Source organism: Eutrigla gurnardus, assembly GCF_963514095.1.
Source record: "Eutrigla gurnardus genome assembly, chromosome: 7".
NCBI classification, from domain to species: domain Eukaryota; kingdom Metazoa; phylum Chordata; class Actinopteri; order Perciformes; family Triglidae; genus Eutrigla; species Eutrigla gurnardus.
Genome location: NC_139921.1, coordinates 26,452,446 through 26,468,569, shown reverse-complemented (window position 1 = coordinate 26,468,569; position 16,124 = coordinate 26,452,446). Strand labels below are relative to the sequence as shown.

Below are 16,124 nucleotides of genomic sequence, written 5' to 3'. Positions count from 1 at the left end.
GAGGGTGTTTGCCAGCGCCGGCCCCCACTGAGCTGCACAGAGAGACTACACATAGGACAGACAGACAGACAGACAGACAGTATTCACAGACTTTAATAGGACAGACTTCATCGGCACAGTTTAAATCAAATGGTTTTATATTAACATTCCCCAGTGTGGCAGATATTACAGGAAACATAAGACCTCCTTGACACCTATTTATTGAATATTCACACATACAAAAAAAAACAACAAAAAAAAAACACAGAGGCTCATATTACACTTCAGATCATGATAATAATAATAATAGCAGTAATATGGCAATGATAGACACGTAATCATAATCATCATACTGTGTTAAAAATAATAGTAATAACAATGTTCATTTTTATATCCATTAAAATTCTTCCATAAACATATTTCCGCAATCATTGTATAATAATATTGAGTGACGACATTCCACCTCATATCAAACAGGTCTAAAAGAATCACTTTGGAGTTAAAATGGTTATAATGCAGGTAACACACTCACACACACACACACATGTATGTACATTTGGATATATAACACCCAGCGTCGCCCAGCGACTTGTGTGTAAGTTTGAATTAATTCATAAAAGTTAGATGAGGCTGTAAGATGGACTTTAAATCATCCGCCGGGTCTTAGTTTAATAGGATTAAAAGGCTGGTTTGGAAATAATAAATGTTACAATCACACCCTTTGTTTTGAATCATCAGCACCCTCATATGTTCAAGTCAGAATCACACATTTATGTAATCTGCCAAAAGATGTAACTTCATTTAAAGCTTTGTTTATTTGTCCTGGAATCTGAGGTTGTGTAACGCCGTGATAATGACCTCTGCTGAACTCTTCTGCTTTATATCATAATTGGACAAAAGGTTTATTTTGAGAAAAAAACAAAAACAAAACAATGTTGAATAAATCAAAGTTTGGTAATCCAGCAACGGTTGTGCAACTCGCTGAATCTGTCTGGTTTGTCATTGTCAACACACATGCACGTATCATACTGAAAAATCATAGTCATATATCAGATGCTTTACAATCAACGTTAATCCAGACGGGAAACCAGAAGTCATCGAGGACTTAGAAGGTTAAGAAAGACACCTGACTGCAATATTCTCTTCAATACTGTGGTTGTTATATATCCACAACAAACGTGGTTATTGTTGTTTGCCCTTTTGCCGATAGATAGAAAAAAAGAAAAAAGGTAGCAGCAGGCGGAGTCAGGCATCACAGATGTTACAGTCGACTCTGCTGAAGCGATGGACCTGGTTTTATGGCAAAGTTTGGTAAAACGTGTTGACGAGGGGGAAAAGGCACTCCCATGAAGATCGGACACAGGATGCGTGTGCTCGACGTGGACGGTACGTCTCAGGGAGACCATGCACTGGGGAGGTTTCTGGGCAACGGTTCCCTCAAACTGACTGCTCAACTTGAACTGTTCAAGGCGGTGTCTGGATGGTAACCGTGGCGAGATGGTTGAGGTTAGGCACTGACCTTTAATGGTTGAGGTGAGGTCGTCGAGCAGCAAGTCTGTCAGGTTGTTTCTCGGGTTACCATCCAGACACGGCAAATCTGACGTGACTCAATGTGATTCCTAAGATATTTTGGACCGATATTCATGTTCCCCAGAGGATGAATCCTACAAACCTTTCTTTTTAATCCTCTGTATTTTCCTCTAGCGCCATCAGCAGGTCAGATTTGATGGATCATGTGAAACATCTGAATAACTACTGCACAAAATGACATTCATGTTTGCCAGAGGATGAACCCTAATGACTGAATGGTTTTGAGTTTGGTTCACACGTTGTTTTGATTGTAATAACTTTGGGGATAACTTATTTTTTCCACTCCCATCAGCCCCAGGTTTGTGTACAGCACAGATATAAGCTTTCTGACGTGCTAAGCTAACATGCTGAACATTCCTGCTAAATATCACCACGCTAGCATTAGCAACGATTAGCTCAAGTTCAGCATCACAGAGCTGCTTGCATGGCTTATTTGAGGAGGCTGTTGCCCAAATGCGTCGCCACGACAACATCCCAGTGCATCATCACCTTTCCTGTTGCTTCAGTGGGACATAAACTGGTTTGAGAACAAACGCCAAACTACATTTTTAAAGCGACAAAAATAAAAAAAAGGCTAAATTTCTTTCCTTCTGTAATAACTATACATCAAATAAAGGAACAATGATGAACTAAACATCAATAACTTATTTAGCTATACATCTCTTTGCAATAGATCATTTCAATAACAATATTACAAAACTACCAGGGTTCAGTCACCTACAGTAAAAAAAAAAAAAAAAAAAAAAAGCCAGAATGAAGCGAAAGCTGCTTTAGCACCTTCATTCAAAGAGCTTCACAGTCGTCGTTATCTTTAACGCATTTACAACACACTTCAATGCACAGAGCCGCCATTACACTGAATCCCATCCCGCCTGTGTTTAGAAAGAAGCCTCGCCTTCAGTCACATTTTGCTGCATTTTTTTTCTTCTACAGACGAAACGAAGGATCACACAAGCGAAGCCACTGATAAAAGCGCCTCTTGTACATACTGTACGTACTGAACTGCATGTCGATGGGTACGATGGGGGATTCTACTTCTAAGTCATTTACAAAACTAACTTCTTTAAAGGATTAAAGTAATAGTTGAATATTTTAGGAAATAATCATTTGCTTTCCTCCCGACAGTTAGGCCTGAATAAGAAGGCTGAAACCACTATCATGGCCGAATGCTAACGATAAAGCTACCGCTAGCAGGCGGTTAGCTTAGCGTAGCTAAATGACTGGAAACAACCGGTAGGAAACACCCACCTACCAGTATCTCTAAAGCTCACAATCAGCACATTATCTCGTTGTTTGTTTCAAAATGAAATGTAAAAAGAAGAGAAAGCGGTTTTATGAGCTGTATGGTGTTTATTTGTGTCGTTTTGACACTTTTGTAACGATTAAACAAATTAGATATTAATAAGTGAGCTTTTGAACGTTAGGTTAGACATTTTTGTTTAAACTTTAGACAAAGCCAGGCTAACTGTTTCCCCCTTTCCAGTTTTTATGCTAAGCTACGCTAACTGGCCGCTAACAGTAGCTTCACACTTAGCGTACAGACACGAGGAGTGGCATCGATCTTCTCATCTCACTCTCGGCAAGAAAAGCAAAGCGTATTTTCCAAAAATGGCAACCTATTCCCTTAGATGATCACTGCACATAATAATCCCAAATCCATGAGTGTGTGAGATTATTTTCCATCACCTTCTTCAACTATTGTGTCAAAATGCAAGGTACAGATTGCGAAGCACGGCCCACTTTTTTCTCCTGCAGACGGTTCAAGTGTCCAAGGTTTAGGCATGATACAGGCATGGCTCAGCGCTGGATGGGGCCCTCTGACAGAGAGTCAGGGGGGCGAGAGTGGAGGGTGAGGGTTGAATCTTAGTTATTGACTGGCTGGATGAACCCCCCCCCCCCTCCCAGGCCGGTGTGGGAGTCTTTAGCACACAGAGCCGGTGGGATCTGCCTCCCCGGTGGTGTAGAAATCAGGGATGGGTAGACCAGTGTGAAGTGTGACCTGAAGAAAAAAAAAAGTTTGATTTGTCTTTCCACCTGCAGGTGGAGCTGTTGAGCCAGGGTGAGTGAAATGACACAGCATTGAAAATGAGGGAAAAACTGGCTGAGAGCAATAGAGAATTTCAAAGCTGCTAACTGTTATTGTGTCTTTGAAGCTTCCCCTTTCAAGGTTTAATCTTCTGAGCCCATATTAGTAAAACTCGGAAGAGCAGTTTTTAATGAATAAAGACTGTATTCATATAATACTTTGTTGATCTACAACCTCTGTTTTGGCCTGCAGCACTGCTCGGCTGCCTAGAAAACCGGACCTCCTGGAGCGCAGCTAAACGTGTTTGATGTGAACGAAAACTAATGTTTAAAAAAAAGACAATTTGTGTGTTTTATGTGCAGGACTCCTGGCTGGGACCAGTGACTAGTCTCTGCTTTTTAAATACAGTTTCTGCACCTTTGGACAGAGCCAGGCTGGCTTTTCCCCCTCTGGTTCCAGTCTTTATGTTAAGCTAAGCTAACAGGCTAAAGCTTCATATTGGCATGAGGATGGTATCAACCTTTACAAGCTTTACAGCTACTCGAGGGGAAATAAAAAGGCAAAATCGGTATGTCAAGGGATGCATTTTCCAATCTTCCAATTGAGAAATGGAAGTAGTTAAAATTAAAATGCGTAGCCACAGGTGTGATATATACACACACACACACATATATGCACAATATCCTTCTGTACCTGGACGTTTCGGTTGAGGCTGATGGCCGGGTAATAGACGCCCTCCAAGGCTTCGAATGCCACCGGACCCTGCTGCTCGTCATTGATGAGGAAGATGAGAATCCTGCGTGTGAAGTCCAGTAGAATTCCTATTGTAGTTCCTTTACCGATGCCGCCATCCGTCCTGCACGACGACACACACACACACATACACACACACACACACACACACTCTAAGTGAGAATATGTCCGATCTTCTGGAGCTTCTGTCAGTAACATCCTGCAGAATGTTTGTCCTCCCATCCTGTAAGTGCACGGGTGTCCAGTCTTATCCAAGAAGGGCTGATGTGGGTCCAGGTTTCTGTTTAACCCTGCACTACCTCGCCTGATCCAACTCATCAAGGTCTTGATTGAAGACCATGGTGAGATAATTAGTTGAATCAGGTGTCTGACTGCTGGGCTAAGACAAAAACCTGCACCCACACCGGCCTTCTTGGATACCATCGGACCCCCCTGCTCTACAGTGTTAGCAGAACTAAAAATCTTCTTTATACTTCTACTTTCAGAGGCAAATGTACGGTGTATTACACTTTATTTATTTGACATCTTGAGGTACAAGTTACTTTTCAGATGAAGATATTTTTCTGGTAATATTTCTGTACTTACTTTAGTATGATTTTGAATGCAGGGAATTGTATTTTTCATGGTACTATTTGTGTTTTTATTGATAATTTAAAAAATATAAGAAACAATGTGTGTCAGAAATCAGGCATTTGTGATGGAGTATTTTTTATAAGAGGTGAATAATTATTCCACCACTGTGACTTTTCCAAAACGGCCTGCATGCATCTCAGTTACCTGTTGGTGTGTGAGTTGTTGTGCATGAACCAGGAGCGGTTGTTGTCCACGTACATGGCCCAGGCCTTGTCGTCCTTCCCCAGCATCACGTCCTTCAGCACGTCGCCCCGAGCGATGCCGAAGGCCGGGTCCGGGTGGTTGTCGTAGCGATCGATGGTCATCTCCCAGTAGTGGACGCCGCGGGAGAAAGAGGAGTTACCCATCACCACCCTGTCGTCGTAGCTGTTGCACGACACGGTCAGGTTGTCGTTGGAGAGGACGATGTCCTGGTGAGCCGTGGCCGGGTCAAAGGTGAACCAAGAGACTGTTCACACACAAACACACACGCGTGGGAGAGTTACACACACACTGTTGTTCAGCAGCAAGGATGTCTGTGATGTGATGATCGTGACTTTACAAAGGAGACGTGACTTTAGAGGCTGGAGGTCAGATGAGGTGAAGTTACACTGTAAGGACTCGATGACAGGAATAATAGTCAAAGAAGAAGATGAGAGGGAGAAGATTCACTATCACTACTATGATTAATCATTCTTACTACCATACTATTATTCTTAACTTATCACTTTATCCTAATATTCTTAAAACATATTCATTAATAAAATCACACCTGTGTCAGACAGTCTGCAAATGGTAACTGGCGCTTGTTTTCCCCGGCTCGGGGCTTATGACATCTAGATAACAAATAAATAAAACCTAATCTATTAAGAAATTCTTAAGTTTCTCTCTTATCATAAAGGGTTCATTCACCCCAAAAAACGGTGTAAAAAACTTGATGTAAAAATGTACACACCACATTTGAAATGTTTTTGTAATTTGGGTGTGCTGGCCCTTTAACTTCTCTTGCAACACATTCCACTGCTAGCGGGCTAAATCAAATGCTAATTCCTTTGCAAACAGTTTGACCCAGAGATGGAAAGCTCTATACTCTATGCAGAGAAACGGGAGTTCAGCAGGTGGGATGTTTGTGCTTCCCGTGGGCTCCACTGGACTCATCCACCAGCGGTCACTGGTGTCACTGGTTTTTATGACTTTATTTCCCACAGGAAACGAACACAGAGACATTCACTAGAGTCTGTACTGAACGTTTTAATAAGTGGAGACCACGAAGCAGCCAAACTGCCCGCCCGCTGGTTCAAGAGTGAAACACTGCACTGATGACACAGGCGATGGCAACAAAGGGATTAGAGTGGAAACAGTCGGCAATGAGAGCCGTCCATACCTGTGCCTATAGACTGAATATCACATGGAGGGAGTCCAGCTGAAATGTGACATGAAGAGGGGAGGGGAGTGGAGGAAGAGAGGGGGGAAAGGGCAGAAAGAAAAGAGGGGAGGAAGAGGAGCGAAGCAGTGAAGCGAGGGAGGGAGGGAGGGAAGAGAGGGCAAAAAGCAGGTTTGGTCAGGGAGGCTGGTTCAACAAAGCAGCAAAGACAGGTCTGATGGAGAAACTTCCTTCTTTCCATGCAGGAAATAAAACGGGAGAAAATCAAAATCACAGTCCAGGTCCGGGTGAAGGGTGTCAGGTCTCTGCAAAAAACAACGAGTGGTTAGATCTCTATGTGCAAACAGCTGCTGAGTGCTCGTCCCGTCAGGTAGCGAGGCTGTCTGGTCCTTTCAGGTCCAGCGATGGAGGACAAGCTTCCCAGATTAGCATTTAACTAACAGGGAAGCTCACGGGCAGATTACACACGAACCAACTGGATGCACCTGCTTTTAAAAAAAGCTCAAATAAACCTTCAGAATTCACATCCTGCTGCTGCTTTTGGTGCTAAAACCTTCCAACGTATCTATTAGAGGCTTTTACTGTAATTATTTTTGTATTACAGGAAAGATAAAAGAGGACGAGGAGGTTGGATGATTGAAATTCCTTTGAAACCCATAATTAAAATCTCAAATTGTTGGCCTTTTCTTGATCTTATAACTTTATCATTTGTGGTTTGTTTGTATTCTTTTGCTTCCTCTCTATGTCACGGCTCGATTTCACCTGCATTATTCTTTATGTTGAACTGATATTGATATTTCAGCATGGTTTCCTTAAAGCTATGGTCTACGATTTGGAATAAAAAAATAAAAAACATTCAGTCTATCAGCCGTAGGTCTGCATAGAAATTGACCAATGGGAGTCATTGCTATGGAAGGCTCCCATTGGCTCGTACCCTCCATCCAATCCCCTCGTCTCCCGCCTCGTCGAATCGTGGAACACTGAGGGGAGGGGTTTGGTTTGGTTTTTTATTATTAAAAAATATGTTTCCATACAACTAAACTGCACCTTGGATTATGTTTCAAGGGATGTATTATCTCGTTAACATAGCAAGACGTTTCTCATCAAATGTCCACAAGCTGAGGAGGTTGAGGTGGATGGATGGTTCAACACATGACTTTCATGTGGGAGGCGGCTGTTCAAGACCCGGAAGTACATTTTTTAACACAAACAACCAAAATCTTGACGCAGTGCCCTTTGACCCTGTGACCTACACACATTTTTACAGCCAACACAAACTTGTCAGCCCCCTCTGGTGGCCAAACGATGTAACGCTGGCACTGTTCATATATCACCTCAAACCGAGGGTTTCCTGCTGCTTGTCAGCAGATATATATCAGCTTGCTCTACTTCCGACCTGCCGCTTCGAAAAGTTTCAATAAAGTTTCCTCAATTACGCCAGTGAAGAAGCTCTAATGAGTCGTGAGACTTCAAACGTTGTGGAAACTTTATTCCAAATACTGAAGGATCTAAGAGGGAGAATAAAATGAATGAATTCTGTTTTGACAGTGTATTTTCCCTCAAAGACATGGAGGAGGAGGAGATGCTTCACGTACTCTCAGAGGTCTGCATGATCAGTGTCTTGCTGTACTGGCCCACTCCACTGGCGTTAAAGGCCTTCACTCTGGACTTGTACGTGCTGTTAAAGTGAAGCCCGTCCACCGTGCAGATGGTCTCCGTCCCCACGTACACTTCCTGTAAAAGACACACAGTGCTTCCTGTTAGGCTGGTAGATACGTCATCACCTGCACGCCGCTGCCTCCGAAGGGGGGGCGTCCCATTTGGGTTCGTAGCGGTGAGCGTAATAAGCGAAGAGTGTGAGTTTGCACAACCGAGCGTGGGCGACGCAGCCCACGCCGGAGTATTAATAGACACGTGGACGCACAACTCGGCGCTGCGTTGGTGAAACTCAATGAGTCAGAGGAGGAAGAGAAAAACGCCCTCGCAAATTTGGAAAAGTAAACAGTTGTTTGGCAAAAACGTAGCACAGGATACAGGTATGATATAAACACCTCGAGTTAAAGTGATGCACAGGCTGGACGGCGGAAACACAAATAAATGCATCCGCTTCCTATTCACCTGGCATGCAGTCTGCCAAACGTGTAGTCAGGGCAACGGGGACCAGGATGGCCGAGAGGTTAAGGCGTTGGACTTAAGATCCAATGGACGTGAGTCCACGTGGGTTCGAACCCCACTCCTGGTAGGAAAAGCAAGCTTTAACTAAAGTGAGGGATTATAATTATCCATATGAATATCTCACGACTGTCAGAGTGAGGTTTCATGCAGGTGACTGTGGCTCAGGAGGTAGAGCAGCTTCTTCACTATTAAGATCAGAGGTTTGATGCCCTGTCCGCAGGTCCAAGTGTCCATAAACATTAAGATCACGGGTTTGATCCCCCGTCTGCAGGTCCATAATCATATAAAGTGCAAAAATGTGCTGTGAGATGCTTTTTTTTTATAAAGTGCCAAATCATGAATATGGGAGAAGCTGAAAGCTGATTCCAACACCAATTTGTGACCCACTTGGAACTTCAGATCAGAACCTCTGAAGAAGCTGCTCTCCCTCCTGAGCCACAGTCACCTCCATGAAGCCTCACTCTGACAGTAGTGAGATATTTGTGGAGACGGTAGCTCCCAGAATCCCTCACTTAGTCATTAAAAGCTCCTTCCCCTACCAGGAGTGGGGCTCGAACCCACGTGGACTCACGTCCATTGGATCTTAAGTCCAACGCCTTAACCACTCGGCCATCCTGGTACCTGTTGGCATGACTACACATTTGGCGGACTGCATGCAGTAGAAAGTGGATGCATTTGGTGGATTTGTGATTGAGATGGAAGGCTGAAGGTTCATACAGACAGACAGCTGAAGGTCATTCTGCTTTTTTCCCCCAAATTAGACCACGGGGTGCCTCTACAAACAGCTGCCCGACTGTTCACATCACACAGTATTTAGATGATGCTCTTGATGCATGTCCGCTTCCTCACGAAGCGCTGACGTTGACATCGATTTGCAGTTCTAAAAGATTGTAAAAGTCCAATAAGAATCAGAATAAGCAGCAAAACTGTGAGTATTATGTTGTGATCTCATGTTGTGGCATCTCTGTGTGCAGGATCTGGTCACTGCTGTTGGGTGTGTGTACAAACTGAGCTTTCCAAACCGAACCCATTATAATTATGCTGCACCAGTTGCTTCAAGGAATCCGACCGACGTGTTAGGGAACGGTCGGAGAGGAGGCTGAGATGGAAAACCGAGGGCTCGATTTCTAGTTGAATTCATGATATGATGGCATCTAAGATGATCTAAACTACTTGGCAGGAAGTTAAACACCACTTAAGGACGGCCTATTATCCCGTGTGGAGGACTCGTTCTCTGCAGGTCTACAGGTAGGACACGGATATCCTCCACCATTGTACTGAAGGTATTGTTCACGGGGTTTAAAGTTGCCATTATCACAAAGCAAGGGGCCTCGATGTATAGAGAACCAGGGAGGCTCTTAGGTGGAGGGTTACATGGTGGACCACAGAGAGGGTATGAATACAGGCTTTGATCCCAGATCACACTTCCTGTGGGATCGTCCCGGCCGGCAGCTGCGAGACAGACGCTCGCTCCTGACGCCGTGTCGTTCGATGGGTCACTACACTGTGTCACATGACCTGCTCTCATATCGCTACGACTACGAGAGAGAGAGCCATCGAGGGACGTCACAAAGCGCTGCTTTCACATTCCTCTGGCCGAGCTGGTGTCCTCCCACCAACCAGCACCGCATGAAGGAGTCTTTGTGGAGAGAGGGACGGGCGGTGGTCTGTAAAGGTGAATTATTTCACTTTCACTTTTTGTTGTTGTCTTGTAATCTAAATGTAAATCCAACAAAGATCCCCCCCTGTTGGGCTTCTATTAAAGCCAACAGATAAATCCTGACCGGAGGGGACAAAAGAGGACCTGCAGGGGAGGGGGACACCTACCCTGAACAGCCCCATGTTTCCATCGTCCAGCTCCAGGATGTATCCTTCCACGGCGATGGTGGAGAGTGGTGGCTGTTTCCATGACAACGTGGCGCTGTTGTTCTGGGTGCAGCATTCCTCCAGCTGGAGCATGGGAGCAGCTGGGACTGAGGAGGGGACGCAACACAGGCCAGAATACAGCCCAGCCCAGCAATATTTATCATTTCATAAATTAAATTATGAATATGTGAATCCACATTCAAAAGATCACGAATCACAGATATAAAAAAACACACCAAACTTCTTTGAATTTCCGAGTATTTTACAGAATATTTAATAAAAAAAAAGTGTGTCAGCGTTAGTTTATTATTATTTTATATAATTTTTAATACAAGCACACATCCAGCAAGATCCCCAACTCCCCAAACTGCTTGTAAAAAATATTTGTGATTTTTGAATAGATAAAGGGATCATAATGCACAAACAAGCTGACACTCAACATAAGATACACACAGACACAAAACACTGCCGTTCAATATATATTTAAGAAAAATACCAACGTTTACTGTAAACCAGCCTCTTTGAGTTTAAAATGTAGCTTAGACAGCTCGGCTCTAGCAGCCACTCATAAATCCTTAAGGGGTCTGGACCCGTGACCTCCTCTCTTTTTATTACCTTTCATCTGGACAAAGTCCAGCTGGTGGATCCCCTGCAGGAGGGGTCCGCTGTCCAGAGTGAGGTCAAAGTCGCTGGTCATCCTGGGGGTGAGGGTTCCTTTCCCCCACTGGCCCTCCGTCATGTGGACCCTCCGGATCAAAGCATCGGAGATCTGACGATGACAAATGGACTTCCTGTTACTCTCAGCAATTACAACGACTGTACTGAGAACCAGGAAGTCCCAGAGTCCAGCAGGAAAAAGAGACTTGTAGTCCATCTTACCTGCAGGAAACCACTGGGGTCGTTCTCCTTAATGACCTCCAGACAGTACTCCATCAGCCCCGTGGTCTGACGCAGCTTCACCGTACAGTGGGAGATCTGATCCCGGACCACCTGGGGGGGGAATCAATACATCAACAACAAGCATATAGAAGTAAACCATGTGTTAATTATCACCCTTCTTCCTGTAATGTGCTGGAGTGTAAATAGGGCAGAAAAGAAGAGATGCAGAGTAAATAGTCGAGAGTAAATATGCAGACAGAGAGGAGAAGAAGACAGCGTGAGACAAAAAAAAAATATGGCGACAGTGAAAGGAAGAAAGGTGGAGAAAGAGAGGAAGGTGGATGGAAGGAGGAGGCTGGAGAATTGAGATTAAAGGAGGCCGTGAATGAGTGAAGCTGAATGAGACGACCAGCAGGAATACCGATAATGAGATTAGCAGCCGGATTGTCAAAGTGATTCATCAAGTCTTTTTTTTTTTCTTGCTCACAGATCGAGGGAGGAAGAGGAGGCTGACGGAACATCGGCGACTTGATCCTGTTATTGACGTTGACGGAGGGAAAGTGACGTTTTTGGTTTTCACGCATGTGTGTGATCGGTCGTCACAATACTCGTCCGTCTTTCTCGGCTGTACTTAATAAAAAAAAATAAAAATTAACATCATCTGAAGATAAGTTTTAAACCCTCTATATTGCACGTAAAACAAGATATTCCACTGATTTGATTGGATGTTTGCTAGACTTGGGAGATCCCCCTTTTCCACCACTGATGTCCACACAGCCTCCTCGCAACAGTGTGAAATAAACGGAGGTGCTGGACCAAGGGTTGCTAGGTAACAGAAACTTCACTGTTGCTATCTGAGGGGTTTCAAGGCAGAAATGTGGAGGAAAATCCTTTCTGCAGGCCGACAGCATATATGAAGAGGATTTACTGATGACTGCAGTCATCAATATGAAAGTACTGTACCACCGATACATAACAAACAGTAGAGACCGCCATACAGTTAGAGACGATTCAGTGGCCAGTAGGGGGCGGCTCCTCTGCTTGCAAAAAAGAAGTCTGATGGTATAGAAGTCAATGAGAAAATGGCTCAATCGCTAGTTTCAAGTCTTCTCCAATCCAGCATGATGTTCATTCAGTAAATGATGCTACATTTAGAGTCAAAAAGCAGGGTATGCTTTAGGGCGTGGCTACCGTGTGATTGACAGGTTGTTACCACGACGTTGTCCAGACTTTAACTTTCTAGAAAGCAGTCCTTCAAGGTATAAGTGTCCCAGCATCTAAATTCCTGTGACAAATCTGTACGATCTCCTGCTGTATATTGTTGCATCACCACTTCCTTAAAATGTAACGTAAATATTCCATTAGTCGTTTTAAAATAAAAGCATCGTCTTCGGGCTGTACGCGTCATTAACACAGAGCGATCAACGCTCCAACCGCCTGACATCCACTCTCCTTTCATTTCATTGTAATGAGGTGTCATAATCACTTTGCTTTTCGGGCGGTTTGCTCGTCAGAGGCACCACACTAAGTTTGGCGTGCTTTATTTTAACCTCAGAGAGCCGAAAAGTTTGTTTGTGCAGCTGAGAACGATTTGAACTGACCACAGACGCCTTCAAACTGTGGAGAGACAATCCAGAAGATACAGATTCTTTAAACTTCTGAAGCACGACCTCTTTGCCCGTTTCCTCCTGTCCTCTTATTTACTGCAAACACCAGGGGAAGCCACATGTCTCTGCATGTAAGTCAATCGTGTTTAGCTGAAGTTACAGAGTCTAGAAATTCTTCCCATCCTTCACTCTGCCAAAACCTCCGCAGTGAAAGGCTGTAATAACGGCGACGCTTCAGTCCATTTCAGCGTGACAGCGTGAACTGAAACGAACCGAACTTCTCCTCCGAGGTTCAGGCCAAAGAAAACAAATTGCAGGTCAAAATTAACTGCAATATATTCAAGAAAATGAATATTTACAGACTATGTTGATCCTCTCTTCCCTTACAATGAGGAGAGGAAATCTCATCCAGCTGATGACTCGGTCTATATTTCTCTGGCTGAGGGCCAAACCCGTCCTGCTGTGTCAAGGCTGGAGCATCCACACCCCTGCAGTGGGCTGGCAGGCCTCCAGGAGGAGTTTCTCACTGCCGTCGCCGCCTGTTTAACAATCACACTCCTCCGTATACGCGGCTGGAATCACAATCACAAGGACGAGACACGTGGAGGGATTCTGCAGACAACTTTTATCGCATCTTGTCATTTTCCTCCCCGGTCCTTCCTTTTTCTAAATGTTTTCTCCTCCCTCTCAGACTCGACGCTCGCTGCCTACTGAACAGCCTCTCTCAGCATTCTTGTCATCTTTTCCCCTGAAATCTGCTGTGAATCAGCTTCTGGAATAAGATAAATATGAAAAAAAAAAAGCTGCCACCGGTGATGGACGATAATGTAACGAAGATTCATTCACCTGCAATTAACAGAAAAGGGAAGGGACGGCGGTGGGAGGAAATTAAGCATCCTGGGAGAGAGGAGAGACGAGGGAGTGATGAGTACGGTGGTAGGGGGCAGAGCGGGCCGTCGTAAGTGGGCCACGGTATCTGAGCTCAGGGGGAAACTAACTCCTGTCCTCTCATCACATATGTGGTCGCCACGGTGATTAAACACATCGTCACAGCAGCAGCTCGACGGCGCCGCTAACACAACGAGAGGGCAAAATTAATTAATTACAAACTGGTGCTGAAAACACACTTTGCAGTTATTAATCATGTTTGGAACGGCAGGTTTTCATTGCATTTCTTCATCCAAAGTACAAACAAGAGTTAAACTCCCAAATAAAGAACACCAGATCAGGATTTAGTCTATAAACTTTGTTTCTCTGCAGCTTGATTAGGGTGAACTTCCTGCAGCTTCGGTCTCATCTTATTTCTCGTTCTGCTTCTTTGCGTCCTCGGTGGCCCAGTGGTTAAGGACGCTGCCTGCCGATGGAGGCACGTGGGTTCGAACCCCGCCTGAGGTATGACACACGGGAGTGTGTGGTGTGTGTGTGTGAGTGAGCTCAAAACAAAAACAACAACTAAACATTTCAAACCTTGCGTTCACTTGCGTCGTTCGTTGCGATTTCGCGTCAATTTCAACTTCGAATTTCCGAATTTCCACCATCAACAGACGAGGAAGGAGATAAAGGTAAGTCCATGTGCGCCTAAGGGGGTTGAGCTAGCTAGCTTGGTAAGCTAGCTAGCTTGACAGGCAAATATTTTTAGTAAAACTTAGTATAACTTGACACACATATTTGTATCAGAAATTATCGGAAGTTTTCAATTAAAATGCACCGTTGATATTTCTGCATAAAGAGCAACATTAGCTCTCATTTTGAGGTTTCTGGAAGTTCATTCACTCTCTTTTTGCTCCATTTTTGTCTCCACCAACTAATATTGGTGAAAATATTTGTCTCTTTAGCTGCTAAGGCTCACCCGTCTGTCTAGTATTTCATGCTGAGCAGGTGATGTACAGAAGGCTTTTAGAGCCTTTCACTGTTAAAAACTAAAATAATGAATCAAACAGGAGGCAGGATATTTTTAAAAAAGGGGCCAAAACAATCCAGCATCTCGTCAGCAGCACAGATTGTGCTCTGAGCGAGTCTGCAGGCCCCGATGAAACAAATCACCTCCTTCCGTCCGGTTCTGTTGTGATTATTAGGCCACTGCGGCACTTTTGACCTTCTGAGATACCGTTGGCTGCGGTCTCGTCACCGAGCAGTCCACAATCACACGCAATCTGGGACAGTTTGACATCATGTGCTCGAGGAAGATTTACTGTAATGACACATGGATGTGAAAGAGAGGAGAGTGAAGGGAGATTGGACACAGATGGAGAAAGCAGGTTGGGGGAAGAGGAGAGAGTAAGAGAGGAGGAAGACGAGAAGAGATCCGAGAGGGACCGGGATCGTCACATCGAATCAAACTGTGACTCGATGAAAGGAAGACGGATAAAGGGATTAAAATCACTTCCTGCATGTGACGCGCTGCAGTGACGGTCAGAGGAAGTGACAGGTGCCACTTCCTCCGACACTCAGCTGTCAGCGAGGATCAACACGCTTCCCCCTCAGCATCAACGTGGCTGTTAGTGAGACAGAAGATGCAACAGAAAGACAATCGGAAATCAATTAGTCAATAGACTGGAAATGAATCAGCAACAATTTTCGGTCGTTTGCAAAGGATATGCCAAAGCAATCCCCAATATGTTCTGCTTTTATCTGTTTTATATGGTTGTAAGTATAATATTGTAGAGTTTTTGGACCATTTGGCCAGACAAAATAAGATGTTTGAAGGAAACGTGCATTAATTTATGACATTTCTTTAAGCTAAATGATTCATTATTAATCCATGATGTAGTTGCAGCCTTAAAAAAAGTGTTTCTGTGGATTGACAGAAAGTACAGAAAAGCCCAGATAGGCTACTGAATTCAGCAGTAATCTTAATATTTCATGTCCGAAGATCCCACTGCAGCGAAAATGTTGTTCACAGTGAGAGAATGAATCACTCGATATTTGTCTCCAGTGTTTTTTTTTTTTAATTATATTTCCTGCGTTCACCTCCAACTGTTCCCCATGTTTGAGTGCTTGGAAGCGGAGCACCCCAGGGAGCGGGGATCCCCTGGAGCAACACACTTAGTCAGATGACGAGGAGTCAACAGGGAGGTCAGCGAATCATGGCAGCGGGAATAAAAATAGCCTCGGTGAACGCTGGACTCATGAAGCGACCCGGGCCGGACGTCCAGAGGACGAAGCATCCGGTGGCAAACGCAAGAAGACACTCCGTTTCTGATTCACGTTGTGTTTCTCTAATCGGAAGAATTCATCAGCTGCTGACTCAGAT

General features: G+C 44.3%; 1 protein-coding gene across 4 annotated transcripts in view; it reads right to left on the bottom strand.

Annotated features, from left to right (window-relative positions):
• Window positions 1–191: 191 nt before the first annotated feature.
• Window positions 192–16,124, bottom strand: part of trim9 (tripartite motif containing 9) — a 32,968-nt gene continuing 17,035 nt past the window's right edge. For 2 of the 4 annotated variants that reach the window (XM_084014261.1, XM_084014262.1), the window contains exons 4-11: window positions 11,265–11,375; window positions 11,001–11,154; window positions 10,347–10,492; window positions 7,940–8,078; window positions 6,345–6,383; window positions 5,126–5,429; window positions 4,289–4,451; window positions 192–3,568 (exon numbers count right to left, since the gene is read on the bottom strand). In XM_084014261.1, coding sequence (XP_083870387.1) covers window positions 3,491–3,568; window positions 4,289–4,451; window positions 5,126–5,429; window positions 6,345–6,383; window positions 7,940–8,078; window positions 10,347–10,492; window positions 11,001–11,154; window positions 11,265–11,375 — 1,134 coding nt within the window. In that variant the 3' untranslated portion in view covers window positions 192–3,490. The remainder of the gene's footprint in view (window positions 3,569–4,288; window positions 4,452–5,125; window positions 5,430–6,344; window positions 6,384–7,939; window positions 8,079–10,346; window positions 10,493–11,000; window positions 11,155–11,264; window positions 11,376–16,124) is intronic. The other 2 variants (XM_084014263.1, XM_084014264.1) reach the window with 1 other exon arrangement.